The following is a 21,128-nucleotide window of genomic DNA, read 5'->3' on the forward strand; positions in this document are numbered from 1 at the left end:
CAATCTGCCTGTGTCCAGCGCCTCGTTAAGTATTGCTAGCAATGGGGCGAGGATTTCAGCCTTATATTCTTTAAAAAATTCTGCAGGGAGCCCATCCGCCCCTGGAACTTTACTGGTCGGTAATTCCTTTATCACATTCTCTAGTTCTTCTATCGTGATAGGTATCTCTAGGCTGTCTCTCTCCTCCTTCTCTAGTTCGGGGAGACACATCTTGGTCAATGCCTCTTGTAAATCCGGCTCATCCCTCTCTGTGGTTTCCTTATACAGGTGTGTATAATATTCATAAAAACACTTGTTCACCTCCTCTTGGGTCCTTACCGTACTGGCTGCTGCAGGCATCTTAAATGCTCGGGGGCACCCAGGGTATTGGCATGGTCCGTGCTGCTGTGTTCCTGACAAACTGCACACTGTCAGAGCCTGTTGGCTGGCCACTGTGACTGCAATGGTCCAGATGCAGCCTAATAGGTTTTTCGGGTGTCTAATGTCCTTTATGCACCCCTCGGATTCAACTTTGGTCACTTGTGCTAGTTCCCTGTTGACCACCTCCTCACCCACACTCTCTTCTGCATGGCCGCGTTGGCTGCCTCTATACCTCCCTCTGCTCCTTAGGTTATACTCTGCGGTTCCTACTACACATGGGCCAGACCTCCGTACTTGTTCAGGATTGCATTTGTCCAGTACACTGATGTAGTCCTTGGCCGCTTCTCGTGCGTGTTACCTGCAGCAATGCAGCAGCTGTGTCTCCCTGTGAGCGTTCAGTGTTTTCGCAGCTCACGTTGCTATTTCCTTTACGTGGCCAGCTTGGCCAGTGTTGTGCCTCATCCAGGCATCCGCTTTGTGTGGGGATTCGCTGCTTCTGTTTATTTCTCAATTTCACTTATTTGGAAGGCCTGCTGTGTGTCCTTCACTTGCTTGCTACTGTATCGCCTCCCGAAGTATCTATTCTCCCGATACTGACGTTGTCTGAGGGATTCCGTCCCGCAGCCTTCTGCAGTCACTGATTACCAGCTGTTACCAACAGGATGTCTCAGATCTTGTCCATTGTTGCCACTCTATCCCTCATTACGAGCTGCTGGTGCGCCGGCGATTGCACATGTAATCCCGCACTTGTTTCCAGTCCGGGTCACCCAGTGGGGTTACAAGCTTTTCCTAATTCTTTTCCGTGTAGTTCTGCATCGATCCCGCGGTGTCAGGCTCTCTGGTGCGTGAGACCTGATCTTGTTTCCCCCACTGCCTATACACCGCCACTTTGTGATGTTTAGCCGGCTCTCAGCCCCACTCCTGCTGGGGCTTTTGTGCCCGTCAGCACCATATGAAGCGGTGATCACTATGTCGTTCGCTTCCGATCCAGTTCTTCTTGCCGGTCGGGGTCTGGTCTTGACTCGTCCGCGTGCCGGCCCCATTTCAGTCCATGCAGCAGCTCATCTGCCCTTTCCTTTGTCCGCCTCCAGCCGCTATTTTGTTTCGTTTACGGACAGGGTGCTGCATTGCTTCACAAGCTCACGATTTACAGCACAAGCTGCGATTCACTCCAAAATTACGATCATGGTATACCGCATGCATTCATACATCAGTAGTTCCAAACATACGTCTCTCAGCCAGCTCAGAGCATATTGTATCTTCAGGATTGTTGTGGATCAGCAGTGCCCCTCGGAATCACGTCCTATTGCATGGCCTTGTAGCCACGCCCCGGACTTTCCCACTGAGTTACAAGGAAATATCACTTCAAAAAGGCTGCATGTGCAAGATTCTGATTCCCAATTGTTGATACTGACGAAAGCCGACTTTATGAAAGGGAACGCAAGTAGCAAGTCACATTTCACTAAGTCATCGCGTGTGCCTAAACTCAATTGTGAAGTGACTGTTAACTCTTGTAACATCCTACTTTTAAATATTATAGAAGTTGCTGAAGTTTGGAACCATAGCAGAAGAACAAGGTTTGGCCAAGCCAATAGGCACAACCTTCCCAAGAGGAAACCAGTTGAAATAAGAACTAAAGATTGCTGTCTGTAAGTTGTTGAAGCTAATATTAATCCAGTGTCCTCTGGTACAAGGGTGTCAGTCTTACGAAACTGGGGATGTGGCATTACATCTTTGGGGAAGCCCTGAGACGGAAAGAAGCATATGAAACTGGGTGCTTGTGACCAGAACCAGTTATATATCAGGTAAACTGACAGTATGGCAGTCAGAAAGTTCAGCAGAATTTGCGGTAGTTGCTCCACTATACCAAGTTGCAACAGGAGAAGCTGAATTCTGGTTGCCTAAAGTTTTGTCAGAACTGTTGTATGCTGAAAAAGTTGAAGTAGAGTCTGTGAGCACGAGAAGCCTACTATCATAGTAATCCTAAAAAAGGAAATTGTTACAGAGGGAGCAATTTCCTTAAAAGGAAGCATCCTGAAAGTAAAGTTGTAATTAAGGGGAAGTGGCGTTTCTTGTTTGAATTTTATCCAGGATTACCACTGCTGCGTTTTTCTTTATGGAACTTAGAAAAAGGAGCTTTTAATCCAGAGAAGAAGAGAAACGTTTGCCTTTGGATTTTTTGTTTAAGTGACTTTTCATTTTCTTTGGAACTTTTCAAGAACATATTGGAGACTGTTTTTATTGCGAAAAACGAACTGTGGACATTTCTGTGGGAGCGGAATCTACACAGAACCAGCAAACATCAACCAAGACCTTAATTGTTTGTAATCTTTTATTTATGTTATTATTGCTTTATGTTGATTGTTTGATTGTTTAGTGTAAGAGTTAGTTTTGAGTATGCTAGGAGGTTTTCCCTTAGATCTTAGAGAAGGTTTAGTTAGGATTTGTATATTGTATCTTTTGCAAATAAAATGTCAAACTTTCAAGAACCTAACTTCAGTTGTGAGCCTCACATTACTGACCCATCACAAATGGCATCAATAATTATGGGAGATAGATAATCTGCCTCACCCAAAACTGGGTTCCACCAATCCTCCCCAGAATTCCTCTTCGTGAAATAGTTTCCCTGCCACCCAGTGTCCCATATAATTAGCCAATGTCACCCACCACCAATGTTCACTGTAATCTATGCAGCTTCTTATTGCCAGGCCGTAAATCATTTTCTAATTCCTTTACAAGCTGGCACATGCTGATTGGCTGCATCAGGTCAGCACATTCAATCATGCAGTGCCTGCTAGAGCCAATCATTTTATGGCAGGGACCTGCTTTAAAATGATTGGCTGTAACAGGCGCTATATTATTGAACATGTTGCGCTGCTACAGCCAATGGGCATTTTCACTGATGTACTGGGGGCCACCGTGGTGTCGGGGCTGTCATACCAAGTCCGGGGGGACCCGGTCCAGCCCTCACCTTGACTACTAAAGTCACGGTGAGGGCTCGGTCGGGGGCCGACTGCCGCTGCCGGTGCATGAAGAAGGTGTTCCGTCCTCTGGCACCCCTGTACACCACACCATGCAGGTACCAGGAAGCTCTCTCTGCTTCCAGGTTCCTGTCTGCATGGAGTACGGGCAAGGAGCCAAAGTCCTGGAGTGATAGGCAGACCCATGCTACGGCAGGAAACCGGAAAGTATCTTTTGTATGTGTATGTTGTGTGTCTTATGCATGTCATGTGTATTTATATGGTGTATGGGTGAGTGAGTGCCTAGTGGGGGAAATGGGTATGAATATGATTTTGTGTGTGCACGTTTTCTGGGTTGGGTGGGTGCCTGTGTGGAGAATGAGATTAGAATACAATGTGAGTTTGTGTATTTGAGAGAAGGCTTATGGATGAGTGACTGGTAGGAGAATGGGTATGAATTTGATTGTGTGTGTGTGGATGTTTTGGGTCGGTGTGTGCCTTTGTGGAGAAGTCAATGGGAGTGAGTGGATGTGAGAGAAGGTGCATGGGTGAGTGACTGGTAGGTGAATGTGTGTGTGTGGGGTGGGTGTGTTAATGTTCTAGGTGGGTGGTGGCAGTGCAGTGTCAGTGTGAGTGAAGTGGTGGGTGAATACATATTAATGTGATTGTGTGTGTGCAAGATGCTGGGGGCCCAGTGGCGCATTGTAGACATTTCCTTAAGTGACAGCACATGTTTTACTAGCATTTACGGGCAAAGACAACTTGTTTTGGGCTTTTATTACGTGGCTGGGCTGCCATTTTGGTGTAGCCAATCTAGCCATGTTATACTGTGGCATGACCGTTTTTGATGCCCATCTATGATCAAGCAAGCATTGATTGTTATTACATGGCTAGCTAGACTGGCATGTTGGTGCAGCCAACTGTGATGAATCCAATGTAGTCATTCTGGTTTCCCCGGCACTAACCTCCTCCCTTGCGGCCAGGGGACAGAAGCTCCTACCTGATACTGACCCTGGGGTTTGGCTATAATAGGGAGGATCACATGGGAGGTAACAACTACTGGGGTGATGTCATGGCTTCATTGAATGGGACATGGTATCCGCATTTTCCCATGAAAAAGACCCCCTTATACCCAATACCCTAATGGCCTATTGCCATGCTTCTGTTTCCCCTTTAGGGAAAGTCGAGAAACAGTTTCCCAACACCCTTCAGGCCAACCTTCTATTCCTGATCTAAAAAGTAAAAGCTCCAAAAATACCTTTTTTCATTTCTAATTCCCCTTCATATAGAACTGGTTTTTCATATGGAACCATTGAGAGAGATTTTCCAAATACTATGCATCATTTGACATCAGTGGACTCCAATTCCCACAACCACCTAAGTACTGGGACGAGGAGGTTGAAGGAAATTATGCAGAGCGTGCTAGTTCTTTTTTCCGAAAGCCCATGTGCGCGGTACAATTAAAGATGGAAACCAAACTATGAGCAGCTATAAGCCATTGCATCTCCCTCTGAGACGTGCGGAGGATGGAGGCACAAGCTGGTGTTGCAGAGCCAAGGGGCTTGCCAGCAGAGAAGCAAAGTGGGACCCCAGGGTGTTTTTGGTGACCGCACCAAACACAGTTGGAATATTGTAAAGCCGCAGAGACAGAAACAATAAGAAGATTGCTTGCGAGTCAAAAAGGTAGAGTACAAACACAAACCCCAACAATATTTGAGTGCCTGGAATGCAGATATGGAGAAAACTTAAAGCGAACATTGAAACAACTACAAATGCTGAACCAAGGCATATATATATATATGCAATTTTGGATGTAAAGAGAAACTGTTTCATATCTATGTAAGTAAGAAGTCCTGGCAGGCGAGTAAACCAGGCAACTAAAAGTACATGAGAAATCCTGGCAGGGAAATATACCAGGCAATTGCAGTCCTACAAGAAGTCCCAAGAAAGGACACTGTTTGAGGAAATGTGTGTTAGGAAGGATCTTTTGTTTGAAGAAGAAATTACAAGGCTTAGCAGCTTTGTACCTAACAGGATTGTTGTGGGCCAAGAAAAAGACAAATAACTGTTAGACCAACAGACATTACCACCATTGAAGAATCCAGGGGAAGGGAACCACCCTCTGGAACCAAGGTTCTGTTACTTTGGAGAACTTTTATGTTGGAGCTGTTCTATTTGTATTGATGAAAACATTTTGCAAACATCAGGTTAAAGATGTTTCCCACCTCACTATATTATTTAGTTTGTAGTGCGAGGGTCAGGATAGAACGCTTGGACAAAAGTAGGGTTCTGATTGATCACATCCTGGCACAGACTGATCCTTCGTTTTTGGTTATAGGTAGTGAAGTTCCTCTTAGAGCAGAGTCAGAGAGGCATTTTCTCAACCCGTTTATGTTAATAAAAGTCTTTAACCCAAAACATGACAACTTTGTGACCGGCTTTCATTTCTGACCCCTCACACAGCCTTGCTATTTCTTACTGTGTGGCATGATTTTTTTATTTTTTTATTTTTATTTTTTTTACTGAGCATCTGTGTTCATGCAAGCGTCATATGTTTTATTACATAGACTGGTCTACATTGGAGCCACTTTGGACCTGTTTTCTTATTGTGGCATGTTATTTTTAATGGCAAATCCAACAGAAGTATGTTCTTAGTTGTGAATACTGCCAATAATGATACTATAATAAAACATCTCCAAGCTGGCTCTTCCACCAAATATATGGCAGTACCCCATGTAAGAACATACTCCTGTTGGCTTTTCCATTAAAAATGCCATGCCACAATAAGAAAACCTGTCCAAACTGCAGCCGGCATGGAAATGTATGGGCAGAGCCAGCGATAACATATTTTTATTCCTGACATAAGTGGGGGAAGGCATGAAAATACTTTGGGAAATGCTCCTGTGCACATTTCAAGATAGTAGCTGAGCTCTTTATTTCCTTTTACAGGATTTTGCCAGCAGCGCAAGAGTCCGTCCCAGCATATCCTGTTTTCTTGTGGTGAAAGACCAGAGAAGTCTGACCAAGTTAAAATGTAATTCTAATCAGGGCACATGCGAGTGTACGGAGTGAAGTATCCAATCCCTTAATGTGTTTAGAGGAGGGAGGTACTCTGCCCCGTTAGGCCAACCCAAGGTTGTTGGGGAGTTGCAGAGATGTATTCTTTTCATTCATAATCAGACAGCATGCCTTTATCAATGACTTAATGTAGTGGATAACTGAGTGATATTGACAAATATATCACAGGCTCCTTTGGGGTGCACCTGTAAGTCTTCACAAAAGGAGAGACACCCGAGGTCTCTAGCTGAGGTTTAAGCTGTTCATCTAGTCATGACTTCTTGACACACATTGTGGTAGTCATTTATTTAGCACCTTTTCCCATTTGTATGGCCTCAAAGTGCTTTGTAGTAGGAACGCCTTCGGGGCCGAAGTCTGGGTATAGGAAAGTTCTCAAAGAAGGCTTAAGATATGTGTGTGCATTTGCCCAAGATTAGAATTTAGGAGGGATGGCTAGACTCCAGTAAGCAACCCAAGATGTCCAGCCTGTGGACGGGTGCTGACGGAGGTCACGACAGAGCCCTAGTGTAGGAGACTCGATATGTACCCAGCTAGACCGAAATGTGTCATAGGGTGTCGCTGTAATCTAATGGCAGAGGTGTTGATACAAGCCTGGTGTTTCAGTGCAAAGCGGTTATGTGACCAGCTGGACCAAATTTGTCGTAATCATAGCTGCATTCTAAAGCGCGTTGATGGATAGCCGTGCCTCTGGCAGATGTCCACCGAAGTGGTACGTTTATACATACCTTAAGCTCAGATGGAGACTTTCTCTGATGTTGCTCTGTCATCTGATCTTCTGTGGGGTAGAACAAGCCAGCTACCTTCTAAGAGGTTTCTAGGCACTATGGACAAGCTACCCTCAAGTCTGCCATGTGTAATAAGACTGGCTGTCCTAAAACCTCTTCTAGGATGAACAGACAGGCTACCATCAGCAATGCATTCTGCTACGCTTCCATTCTGGAATCTGGAGGTAAAATGATTAAGTTCATAGCCATGCATAAAAGTCACCTGCCTTTGGCATGAATGCTAGTTCTCCATGTGTAAATAAAATACCATGCCTTACTCACCATGACCTGTCCAATGGTATCACTGGTAACAAGTAAACATTTGGTGACCTGCTGTACAAAGGGAAAATACTTCTACACGTACACAGGTATACAAAATGATATAATCTAAATGCCAGAACCGTCAGAACATAAAATGTGCAACCTTTCTCTATGCATGTGTTTTAAAATACATCTAAATGATCAAAGTGTGTTTTTAGGTGAGAAAGGTGAACTTTGCATTTCTCTGTTTATTGGTCTTTGGTATTTTCTGCTCATTCAGCAGCAGCAGAGCAGTTGCTCTGCGATAGAAACTATTGCTATTTCTTTTCCAACAGATTAAGGGCAAACTGTTTAACTTCAGATCCAAGCAGCTGTCATCAAAGGAAGGGAGTGTTATTCCAACACCACCTAAGAAGAAATGTTGTGCTACTTTCAAAGAGGAGTGGTTAACCCCTTAAGTGCCAAGGACGAGGTACCTCATCCTTGGCACTTAAGGGGTTAATGAAACAGAAAACGTTAGAAGGCATTGAATGGGGAAATACCAACATCACCAAAAAAGGCCTTGGCACTGGGGGTGGGGGGGACCCATGGCAGTTTAAGTGAAATTGTTGAAACAGTGTACCAGAAATCACAAGACGACATAGAGAGATTTTTGAGTACACTACTGCTAGCCAGCTCTGCAGTATGTGCGCGGAAGCAAGTGTTACTGGCAAATTTACTACAGGAAGGAATGGGCCGATGGGTGGAAATTGGACTACATGAAACACCATTTACTTGGTAGAGTCCCTGGCTCTGCTGTACAGGTTCTCAGACAGAAAATCATGCAGGAAAACTGGCATTTCTATTGTGCAATATGCTAGCACAAATTGTTACTGAGGGACTTAATAGATTGGCCGTGGTTGAACAACAACAATCCAAGCCAGAAAAGGTCAAAGTTCTGCTGCACGATGTATTGCTAGCTGTAAAATTAAACAGTTCCATGTTATCCGTACAAGAAATTCTCAATGTCATAGCTCACTACATCAAAATACCTGATAGCTGGAGAAGTAAGAATGATGTGTTTTTGAATTCCAGTCCATCAGCAGCGTATTCAGATCAGAAATCATGCCAGAAGTTTGCAATGCTCTATTTCACACAATCATTGTTGATGAAAGCACAGACGTTTCGGTAGTAAAATGTTAAGACATCTACTTCAATATCAGATCTCATGCAGCAAGACTACATACAATGTACAAAACTGTTCGATGGAATGTTCAAGTTAACTTGTTGCAATGCTCAGGCTATCACTTCAGCTATTGCTGAATTTTATTTAGCCAATGGTCGGCATCTGCTAAAAATGGTGAAGTTCACATCAGATGGTGCGTCCCTAATGCTTGGGGAAAACGAGTGTATTGCTACAAGGTTTAAACACCTTATTACACACTTAATTGAGCAACACTGTGTAGCCCACTGTGAAGAATTGGGCTTCGGGGATGCTTGGGAACGGTGCCAATGATCAGGTAAGTAGAAACCTATTTATTCTGTGTTACTCTTGTGTCCCGTCAATGAAGTGAGGTGGTTATCAAGACATTTTGCAGTGGTGTTACAATACTTCTATCAGGAAATAAAGGAGGAAAGTTATTGTGTAGGGAAATACTTTTTCAATAAACTGTCTGACCCCACTTAGCACATTTCTTTGGCAGTGTTAAATGATATTCTTCTCAATATAGCAAACTTGTCTAAACTACTCCAAAAAGCATTCTTAGCACAATTGAAGCCATGCAGTTCGCCAGAGGCAAGATGAACCAGATTAGAGGGCAGTACCTCGGTCAGACAGTCTTCTGGAGCAGCACAGTTAGAGCTCTGATCTCAACATACTCTGAAAATGAGAAGAATGTCAATACCGCTATTCTGAGTTTTATTGACTTGCTATGTGAGCATACGGAGAAAAGGTTTCCAGAAAACAAACTGAAGGGCTGGGCCAGTTTGATTTACTGGCCACTCAACAATGTAGCTTTGAGTTTGGAATAGAAAATGTTAAGCATCTTGTTGAGCAATTAAAAGAATTGTAGATTTTAAGGACTGCAGAATCAGAACGTTGCATGCTGGTGAATTCCATTGTTACACAATATAATGCCTTGAAGTACGTGATAGCAGAGAAGAACAAGTGTGAGTCTTGAAATTGTGTACAAATATGGCATGCTTCCAAGATATGGTGACTTTCACGGTACAGAATGGCATGCATTAAAATATAGTGGCGAAATATGCACCACATTTTAAGCCTCAAGTGTAGAGTGTGAGCCAGAGTTCAGTCTCATGAACAGCATTTAGACCAAATCAAGGAATCGACTGGAAGAAACTCTCCCTGGCATGCTCTTGCGAACAAAGGTGTATCTGTTAAATAACTAAGTAAATCTTGATTTGTATCGGCTTTGGAATAGTGGCAAACGCAGGCGAGAGAAGCATGCATATCAGTGGGACTCAGAGGCTAGCTCCTAAGACTCAAGGTTTAGTAGTGCCACAGCCACTGGAAGTGCCAGCAACACTGCAGTTTGATAACCAATGCTAACTTATCATCAATGTTGACACCTTGTTTGGCCTGACTTCTCAGATAGTGACTTTTAGAGCTTATTGATGCTTTCCGCATCAGATAGAACTTTACTTTTAAAAGTAAACGCTTATCAGAAACAAGCTTTCAGTGTAAACCTGTCGATGCTGCTAAAATGTTACTGATGCCCGGACCTTAACACATGGCAATTGCCTTAATTTAAATGAAAATGTGTAGATTTGTATGTTGTTCTTGGTTGATAACAACAACTTCTATTATCAATGTATGGCAAAACTTGTGGTGCTCCATTGCTTTCCTTTCTGATCTCTCCTGGCCTAAAAAACCTCCACTGGCTACTGGTTGCTGCACGGATCAAATTCAAATCCCTCTGCATCATCCACAAGGCTGTCTGGGGCCAGGGACCACACTATCTGCAACTCTCTCTTACCAAATACTTTCCTTCTAGACCTCTATGCTCCTCTGGCACCAACTCTGTGTGTGTAAAGCATTTGGCTAAACAGAGAACAGCAGCCGCTCCCTTTCCTCCGCTGGATCCCTCCTTTGGAACAGCCTCCCCCTCCCGCTGCATCTTGGGCAAGACCTCCTGAAGTTCTGAAAAAACCTCAAGATGCTCATCTTTTCTTCCTCCTTCCCTTCTTTCTTCCTCTGCTAATCCCACAGTTGCTGTGATTGGTGTCTTGGACCCTTATGACTCCTCTGGGCCTCTGACCTTTCACACCCAATCTCCCCAGCATCTGTCTTCCTTCAAGCACTTGCCTCGGCACACCCTCCACACTGGAGAATCGCACTTTCCACCCAATGCGGCTCCTGGCCACATAGCACTTAGCATACCCTGCACTTCATCTGCGGTTCACCCTCGAGCACGGGCACCACAGCACCTACTCCACTGCCCTCTTCCTTCCTGCACTTGAAAGTTCATAGTAGGTTCAGCCGTCCCTCCCCACCCCTGTAATTCTTTTTTTATTTTTATTCAATTGTACTGCTATCCCACGTTCCCTCCCTGCTGCCCTGTGGGCGCTTTGAAACAGAATGTATTTCCTGTATAAGCGCCTAACAAGCAAACAATAAGTAAATGAGAAGTATGTTTGTTTCCTGTATTATTTACATAATAATTTTATTTTCTTACTTGACTGTAAAAACGATTTATTTGGCAATGTGTTCCCAACGTCTGTATGATTTTTATCGTTCATGTTTTATAGGACAGTAACAATAGTATACTAACCCCTTCCTTGTCACAGGTTTGCCTCTACCTGGACCTATGCTTTGGTTGTACAAGTGACTTAAGTGACCTCCATTGGAGTTAAATGATGCAGTTTTCACCCTACTCTTGGCAGACTTTCTAAAACTGTCAGTTTGACGTCCACAATGTCCAATCTAATGTTCAATGCTTTAGTGCTATTTAACCATACTCTTTAGTCATCTTAGTCAATCATGTATTGTTGACTTCGTTCAACCAATAGATAGCATTTCCAATCTATTCCATACTTTAAGCGAACTGTGGGAATGCAAGAGATAGTGATATTCATTGGTGAGGCACAATCGGTGTGTCACCATTAGAACCAATCTCTCTTTGTGTACCAATCATCATAAAACTAAATATCTTCCTAATATTGTGAGATTTAAAAAGAGACAATTTCAGATGCGTTAAACTCTTCGGAGGAGAATAGAGCTCCCAAATGTCCTTTGAAGTAGAACGTGTGCTTCAATGCGTGCTTGTACAGTGGATGACTAAACACTTGCTCACTGGCGGGCCACTGCAAAACTCAGTTCGCACATTACTGAAAAGCAGCCCCACACACAAGTATTCTATTGGCGTACACAGACCAAACAAATTACAGGGAACATTGCCCACCACTTACTCTTCGGAGGCGCCACAGTCCTTGGGATGTTGGACTATGGTGCTGCTTCTGAGCCACTTTGGATGGGCTGGAGGGAATCCCCACGTCACCTTGCCGTCCATCAAAACCATCAGCTATATCGTCTACCCGGTGCTGCTTTACTATAGCAACAACTGATTCACCAAAACATACAACCATAGCTTCCATGGCTTCCTATAATGGCAGTGCCAGCATTCCTTCCAATAGTGTGCTCCTTTGCCTTGGCCACTAAATCATTAAAAGAATTTAGCCAAGTTGGTTTCCATTTTGCTGATCCAGCCGATGCCTCAGCTTGCAAAGCAGGCAGGCTGACTGCCTTTTTCCCTTCCCTGCAGACTTCATGATTGGGTAGCACTTTGTTCTGTTGTAGGTGGTTTGCCTGTAGCCAAGCAAGCCCGCTCTTTATTTCTATGACTGAACAGGCCTAAACCAGCATTGAGCATACATATCATTCAATGCATGACTCTGCTGACAAAACAAAAAAGTAACACCTCAAAGGAAGGGCGAAAACGAAGCATCGCACCCCTGTGCCACATGCTCGACAACAACGCTCTGTAGTTGCAAGCAACCCTATGCCCTAAACTGAATATAATGGCTCATGGAAAGCAGCCTCTCCCTGTGGCCTACATTACCCCTATACCAATATTGCAGCTTCTTTTCAACAAAAGAAAACGAAGAGGTGTATTTATCTCAGTAGCAGCAAGAAAAGATGAAGACTGTTGGGCTGCAAGGGTCCTTTGGAGCAGGTGAATCATTGATTGGAGGAGGAAGAAAGGGGAGGGTTACACACTTTGATGGTTTGGAGCACTGGTTCTTTCATTATAGCTTTTTTCTTGCTGCTATTTAAATAGCAAAGTGCATAGTAAGAGCCTCCATGCCATGCCTTAGAATTCTTTGACTGTTACTTGGCATTTCCGAAGGTGAATGGATTGAAGATTGCTAGAGCGAATATTTATGTTGCCTAAATCCGATAGAGTTGGAGTGCATGCGAAAATTGCATGTAGAGATATATACACCCATGTATGGATTCTCCAATATAGTGCAGATCTTGGAAATATGTGAAGTGGAGAGGGATTTCTTTGTTTGTGGATACATTTATTTTTTAACATTGCCTCTGTCTCTTTTTCTAGACGCAAGAACTGCTGCAAGTGAACCTGCTGAACCTTTTGTTCCACCAACAAAGTGCACTCAAGAGGTCGATTCAAGCGATGAGTTTGGGCCTAAGCTGCCTCCAGTTTTACCTTGTAAGTGCAGTCCATGGTAATTCAATAGAAGGAAAAATGTCTCAGAGCTATGGAATGGTTGTCATAAAAAAGGTATATGTGGATATTGATGGGCAAAGCCATGAAACGAATAGCAACTTGGTCTTTTGTTCACTTGAAGAATGTGTCCTTGGAAGAAGACTCATATGCTGCATTCTTTGTTTTTTTTATAGTATTTACTTTACTAGTATTTGACTATTTACATAATGTGCACTGCACATTGAATGCACTCTTTGGCACTTAATCTCAGTTATTAGCATTACTAAATAAGTCTCTCATAAGTGGGACAGAAGATCCTTATTGCAGAAATCTACTGAATTAGCAGTAATGGATACAGGTTTCCAGAAATACTGCATGCAATATTTCTGAAATGTTCATGCTTCATGTTTTTTTTATCCACTTTCTCCCTCATTTTATAGATTGTGTACCACTCCTGCTGTACATTTTTTAAATGCAGAAAGGGGACATTCTTTAAAATCTTTTCTGCATTGTATTGTAAAGGGGTGAGAAGGTAGGTATCACAGATGTCCAGTTGCGCTCCCTTTTTGGGTATGCCAAAGCAGATTTTTTTTTATCCAGCAGTGAATTGTGACCATGGGGGCAGGGTACCAATCTTAGCTAATGGATGATGGACCCGAGAGTGGTATCAGAAAGATCTCATGTCAACCTCACTTAGCGCCCATCCTTGGACAGTGGACAGAGACACGCAACTTCCCTTCTCCTGCTGATAGCCAGGCCTGGAGTTTATAGCCAAGAAGCTCCCTCGCCTAACATACAACACTGGCCAGACCATCATACAAAGTCTCTTGCCCTTGGAACACTTTTTCTGTTTGCAGTACTGTATGGTTAAGGGAGATAGCTCTCCCCTCCCCCCCTTGGGAAGTCATAACAACAGGAAATTGATAATAAAACGCTATCTCCATTCTCAGAGACTGCTTTGTGTGTTGCAGAACTCTGGAAAATCCTGTCCCTTTATGAGAACTTAAAGGGGAAGTTTGGTCAAAAATGTTATTGTTTAAAATGATGGGCCATAATAAAAAAAATATATCATTTTCTTTTAAAAGTTCCTATGTATAATGTGTGGGAAATGAGGCTGAACGTTTTCACATGGGTGCATCCGTTTTGTGCAATGAAGCAGCCTCCTCTGTTCATGTTAAGCTCAGCTCTCGCAGCACTTATCAAGCAAAAGCCCCCTACTGGGAGATTTTGCTTACTGCTGCCGGAGAGCAGAGCTTAACATGAAGAGAGGAGGCAGCCACAATATTCATAATTGCCTTGACTTTCTTTTTCTGTTTCCTGTGCTCCCCAGGTCCCTTCGACGCAAGGATCAGCGCCATCGACGCTGTTGTCGAAGAGTTCCTCGACGCATCGGTCGATCGACTCGACGCCATCGCCGATGAAAGAGAGGACCAAGGCTCCACAGCCAACAGTGATTTCAAGGGCCTCCGGCACGACGCTGGGACCGTCGTCGATGCCCTCGAGTAGGATCCCGATCCTCTCGAGTTCTTCGAGACCCCTTCCAGTTTTTTCGACGCCGTTTTCGGCGCCTTTGTAGCCTGTTACATCGGCGTCGACGACATCGACATTTTCTCGTCCAATAACGACGAGTTTGGCTCCTTCGACCCTAGAGATGGGCTTTACTCCATTTCAGAGATCAGAATACCCTGGTCTTTCTTCAATTTATGAAGAAGGGGAAGACTCTGACCAGGAAACATTTGGTTTACAGAGAACCACACTGCCTACTGCAGATGATTTCACCTCTGAAGAAAGAAGGCTGAAGGAACTACAGGAGTCACTTCATGAGGCAAGTGGACTGGACACTTCCCCAGAAGTGGAATTTGTAAAGCCAGACCCAGGGGAACATGCCGAAACACCATATAGAACTCTGATGGCAAGAATAATTGAGTTTATGGGTTGGTCTGCGCCTTCGCCTGTTTTCCAACAGGATGATCTAACAGATATATTGGACAAAGGCCCACAGGAGGACCCGGTGGTCCCCTTCCATGCAGCCCTACAAAGAAAAATTTCATCTAATTGGGAAACTCCCGAAGTTATCCCAGCAGTCAATAAAAGATTGTCGACAAAGTATAGAGTAGTGGCTGCTGACCCTGAATACCTGTCAAAACACCCGACCCCAGAGAGCCTGGTGGTTCAAGCGGCAACTTCATCCAGCAGTAGGACTGCTTACCCTACTGTCCCACAGGATAGGGATGACAAGAGGTACGACTCTATGGCAAAGAAGGTCTTCTCTGCCTGTAGTATGGCATTGAAGTCCATCAACGCCACCTGTACGCTCGCCAGGTTCAGTCACACACTATGGGAGTGTGCTTCATCAGCGGCTGACTGCATACCCGAATGAGGAAAAGGAAGCCTTCCTTAACATCATTAAAGATGGCAAAGATGCCATGTGCGAATCACTTCAAACGGGCATCGATTCCGCTGACATAATCAGCAGGGCCATGGCAGCAAGTACAACAATCCGCAGGCATGTGTGGTTGCGAAAGTCGGGCTTTTCCCCTGATGTACAGGCCAGACTTTTGAATATGCCCTTTGACGGCTCTTCGTTATTCGGTAAAAAGGCTGATGACAGTCTGGAAAAGGTACAGACTTCTAAAGCAGCATCAAAATCCTTAGGAGCTGCTATCCGCCAAACTCCTTTTCGCCCCTCAGGAACCTCTGGGAGAGGAAAGTCCTTTCGCTATTATTCCGCATTCGGGAAAGGCAGAGGACAGCCGGTTCAAAGAGGCCAAAGGAGATCCACCCGAGGTGGGCGGGTCAAAAGTACTAAGACCGTAGCAGCAGCAGGTGCCTCTTATCAGCCGCCCCCAAACCACTCTGAGGCCTTCACACACAAGACACCTGTAGGGGGCAGGTTAACTCACCATCTGACGGAATGGCAGGCTATAACGTCAGATGCTTGGGCGTTGGAGACAGTTGCCCAAGGTTACTGCCTACCCTTTCTACACATCCCTCAGAGTCATCCACCGGGGAACAGCTCCCTAAAAGTTCCAGATCCGCTCCTCTTGCAGGAAATTATGGACCTGCTGGAGAAAGGTGCCATAGAACCAGTACCTGTAGCGGACAGGAGCAAGGGCTGGTACTCCCCCTACTTTCTCATACCAAAGAAGGACGGAGGACTGAGACCCATCCTGGACTTACGAGAATTGAACAAGTTCCTCAGGAAGGACAAGTTCAAGATGGTAACTCTCTCTCAGATCCTTCAGGCCCTCCAGCTCCAGGACTCCAGGACTGGCTGGTATCTCTGGACCTTCAGGATGCTTATTTCCATGTGCCAATCCATCTGAAGCACAGGAAATACCTGAGGTTCGCAATTGGCAACTCTCATTGTCAATTTCGAGTTCTGCCATTTGGGCTGACCTCCGCCCGAGGGTCTTCACCAAGCTGATGTCGGTAGTGGCAGCGAGTCTAAGGAGGGAAGGGATCCACGTCTATCCCTACCTGGACGATTGGCTGATCAGGGCCGTATCTTCGGAACAAGCCCAGACCCAGCTAGATTATGTCTGCCTCTTCCTTCACAGACTGGGCTTCTCCCTCAATTTAAAGAAGTCACAGATGATACCATCTCAGAGACTCCAGTTCATTGGAGCGGACCTGGACACTTCCCTGGGAAAAGCCTCACCAAAAGAGGTGAGGGCTCAAGATATTCTACAGATGGTCACCAAGTTTCAAAATGCCCAACATCTCCCAGCCTTCGACTTTTTGAGGTTGCTAGGCCTCATGGCATCCTGCATCTTCCTTGTGCCAGAGGCTCGCCTGAGAATGAGATCTCTTCAGTGGGCACTGAGAAGTCAGTGGTCACAATTCTCAGGGAGAATGACAGACCTCCTCCGGATTCCAAGGTAGCCCACGACCTTCAATGGTGGGCCTATCCAGAGAACATCTTGAAAGGAGAACTGTTTTGGCAACCATGGCCGGAGATAACAGTAGTCACAGATGCCTCGCTCATAGGGTGGGGAGCCCATGCCAACGACTTGACCATCAGCGGTCGTTGGTCTCCATCGGAGTCCAGACTACATATCAACCTATTAGAGCTGAGAGCGATCAGACTAGCGCTGAAAGCTTTCCTGCCATCAGTACAGGGGAGAAATGTCCTGATAATGACAGACAACACGGTGGCCATGGACTACCTCAACAAAAGAGGAGGAGTAGGATCACTGCCACTGTGCAGAGAGGCAATGCAGCTCTGGTTTTGGGCAATTCGGGAAGGAATCTCTCTATCGGCAGTCCACCTAGCCGGAGAGAAGAATTTGACAGCGGACGCTCTGAGCAGGCAGAGCACAGTCTCCCACGAGTGGGAGCTAGCTCAGGAAGTCCTTCAAGAGATCTTCGCCCTTTGGGGAACCCCTCAGGTGGATCTGTTCGCCACAAGCACCAATAGGAAGTGTGATCTGTTCTGTTCAAAGGAATTTCCCCCGAGAGGAGCTCTAGGAGATGCGTTCGTAGTGGACTGGGAGTTTCCACTCCTTTACGGGTTCCCACCAGTCCCTGTTATTCCTCAAATGATCAGGAGGTTGAGAAGATTCCGGAAAACCATGATCCTAATTGCCCCGAATTGGGCCAGGAGAACGTGGTACCCGGACCTTCTGGATATGTCCATCTGCCCTCCAATCCGTCTTCCACTCAAAGAGAATCTTCTCTCGCAGAAGGGAGGTCAGGTTCTCCACCAGAACCCTCAACCTTCACGCTTGGCTTCTGAAAGGTTGAGGTACAAGGATTGGGATCTCCCTGGTGACGTCATGAAGGTGTTGCTTTCGGCCAGAAGACCAGCAACAAAGTCTTTATACCGCTGCCGTTGGAACAAGTTTTGCAGCTGGTGTTGGGAAGAGAATATCGACCCTTTTTCATGTGGTACACCAACAGTGTTATCGTTTCTACTCTACTTGGCAAACTCAGGCCTTCAAGTTGGCACTGTAAAAGGCTATCTCGCAGCGCTTTCTATCTTCAAGCGCACTGCGGAGGAACCATCGTATTTCAAAATTCCTCTAGTGGTACAATTTCTCAAGGGTCTAACTAATGTTTACCCTCCAAAACCATTCCAGGTTCCATTATGGGACTTAAATTTAGTCTTAAACTTCTTAATGGGCACTCCATTCGAACCTCTTCACTCTTGCGCATTGAGATTTCTCACGCTTAAAACTGTCCTACTGGTAGCACTAACATCTGCTAGGAGGGTGAGTGAGCTACAAGCTCTCTCCTGTAAACCCCCACATACAATCTTCCACAAGGACAAGGTTGTCCTACAGGTGAAGCCTAATTTCCTCCCAAAGGTGGTTTCTGAATTCCATATTACTCAGAAAATGACCTTGCCTTCATTCTACCCTCCTCCCCATCCGGGGAAAGAGGAGGAAAGGCTACACAGAATGGACCCTAGGCGAGCTCTCAGCTTTTACATCAGCAGAATGGCTAGGATCAGGCAAGCAGACCAATTGTTTGTAGGATACTCAGGTCACAAGTTGGGACTACCCATAACAAAACAAACCATCTCCAGGTGGATTAATTTGGCCATCCTGGAATGTTATAGACTAGCAGGGAAAGAGCCACCCCAAAATCTCAGGGCTCATTCAACCAGGGGTATTGCAGCCTCTTCGGCTCTCCAGAGCGGGGTACCGGTCCGGGACATATGTGCGGCTGCCACATGGTCGTCCGCACATACATTCACAAAATTTTACAATCTGGATTCCTCCACTGCTCAAGAGACCAGATTTGGCAAGGCCGTATTACATTCGGTCCATCCCTAAAGGGATACATAACACTATCACTCCCTCCTCCAATTACATACCACTGCTATGGGAGTCTATCAAAGATAAGGAATACGTCGGAGGACACAATCCCTTCGAAGAACAAGTTACTTCCTACCTGGTAACGTTCTTTCGATGGGATGTTCCTCCGACCTATTCCTTATCACCCCTCCCATCCTTCCCCACAGTGATAACTTCCCTTGTGGTTGCAGCTTTCGCTCCTTCAAGGTTACTAACCGATTCAGGCATGTCTTTTCTTATGCTACAAAACGGAACTGAGCAACGGACGCAGCGCGTGGCTATTTATGGGCATGGTGACGTCGGCGCCGATACGGTGGCCGTCGAGGGACATCGACTCGGCGGACGTCGACGCGCAGCGCCCTCTACAGAAAAAAATTCCGAGGCTAGCAAACTGGAAACGCATTATCAAAGATAAGGAATACGTCGGAGGAACATCCCGTCGAAAGAACGTTACCAGGTAAGAAGTAACTTGTTCTTCTCTTCCCTCCCCCCCTCCTCTGCTAACACCCCAGTCTGCTACAGGGACTGGCTGCATGGTTCTACAGGGCACCAGCCCCCGCCCCACCCAGTGCACCCCCCTCCTCGCACTTAGCATGTGGACCCTCACCCCCTGCAACCCATGCAATCCTAGGCACTTGCCCTCCTGGCCTAGCTCCTGTTGCTCTCACCCCTCCTCCAAACCCTCCCTTTCACCTGTGCTCTCTCCTCTTTACCCTGCACTCCCTGCCTCACACTAACACTTTGCCCTACCTGCACCCCCCTCGCACTTCTTGTTACTGCACTTGCACGATACGAATGTCACAAGCCTAGTAGGACCATTATTGTTATCTTTCTCCCCTGTTCTCCCCCCCCCCCCTTTTTGTCTTGTGGCGCATTGAAACACCATTTGTTGTATAGGCGCCTTATAAATATCCAAGAAAATAAAAAATATAAGATGAAAGAGTTTGGAGAATGAGGAAGGAGTTTGGAGACAAGAGGGTGAGATAGATCAGCATGTGGAGCAGGTTGCGATGAGAGGGAAGGACATTGGTTTAAGTCATGGGAGGGTGGGTTGAGACAGAAGGAGGTTGGCTGAAAACATCAGCATAAAGAGGCGTAGGTAAGCGAGGGCACTGCTAGCGAGATTAAGAAGATGTTAGAGGGCATGCTTGGCCCAAGGCAGGTGTTTTGGGTCAGACCTGAAAATGTCAAAATCATGATGGGAGGAGGTACAAGTGTATGGTGTGGCGTTGAGGAGGAAGACCCTTGCAGGAGTAGAAAGGTGGGGACGAAGTTAGGAGTTATACCTCCCACCACCTGTGAAAACTGAAATGACGCAAATCCTTTTGTCTCGGTAGCAAAGGCAAAAATTAAAGGAGACCCCTGGAAAGCTAGAGAAGAACGTTTTGGGTATCCCTTAAACCTGGGACTGAGAAGCATAGGGAAGACACCATGAGAAGGCCTGTGAAGAAGGGTGTGGGGACCCTAAAACTTGAGACTGAGAATCCAGGGGAAAGACAATTCAGAGAGCCCAGAGAAGGAGGGTGTGGCAAATCCTTGAGCCCTTGTTTACATCACAAGGAGACCCATTTACAAAAAGGGGAAATTCAGGGTTCAGAAAGCCTGTTAAACCGAAACTTGTCTTGCCCCGTGGGTTGACGCAGAGCGCTCTAAGACTCATTCAGTTTCTTTATTTGCATATATATTTCCACATTTGTTGTTTTGGCCATGTTGTAAAATATTCCCAAAAATAATAGTTTAACTGCATTGGCCCAGTCATTGATCCCGTCACCTTTATGAAGGGATGGTCTTGCACTGCCCTTCAGTTTAGGAAGACACTTTGTTTCAACCGGGGTCAATGGTATTCCACAAGATGCATCACAAACCATGTAGATATATTCAAAATTATAGGACCCACCTTCACCCGACTTGGGATTCCTACTCCCTTAATTCCTCTCTGTGCAGGCAGAACAAAGCTGTAGAGTTTGTGGTTCAAACATACATAATGTAGGGGATCAACACAACACTTGCATGTCAAACCAGTCTAAGGCTAACATTTTAGTATGACACAGTGAGCCTTTGCCAAAGAGTGACCAAATGGACTGAAAGTTAATTGATGAACCTGTGATATGTTTCCATCACCACTAACTGCCAAACCCAAGTCAGCCACATTGGCCATTTTGTGGGGGAGGTCATGTTTGCCCTACCATCTAGGGTTACACTACTTAGTAGACAGAACAATAAGATGTTAGTCTGGGA

At 45.4% G+C, this 21,128-nt stretch overlaps 1 protein-coding gene across 2 annotated transcripts in view; it reads left to right on the forward strand.

Moving 5' to 3' along the window:
* GPATCH1 (G-patch domain containing 1) overlaps nucleotides 1–21,128 on the forward strand; it is a 952,962-nt gene that overhangs the window by 771,608 nt on the left and 160,226 nt on the right. For both annotated transcript variants that reach the window (XM_069639172.1, XM_069639180.1), the window contains exon 17: nucleotides 12,979–13,092. In XM_069639172.1, coding sequence (XP_069495273.1) covers nucleotides 12,979–13,092 — 114 coding nt within the window. The remainder of the gene's footprint in view (nucleotides 1–12,978; nucleotides 13,093–21,128) is intronic.

This window comes from Ambystoma mexicanum, chromosome 1q, assembly GCF_040938575.1.
Source record: "Ambystoma mexicanum isolate Mex_15411 chromosome 1q, UKY_AmexF1_1, whole genome shotgun sequence".
NCBI lineage: Eukaryota > Metazoa > Chordata > Amphibia > Caudata > Ambystomatidae > Ambystoma > Ambystoma mexicanum.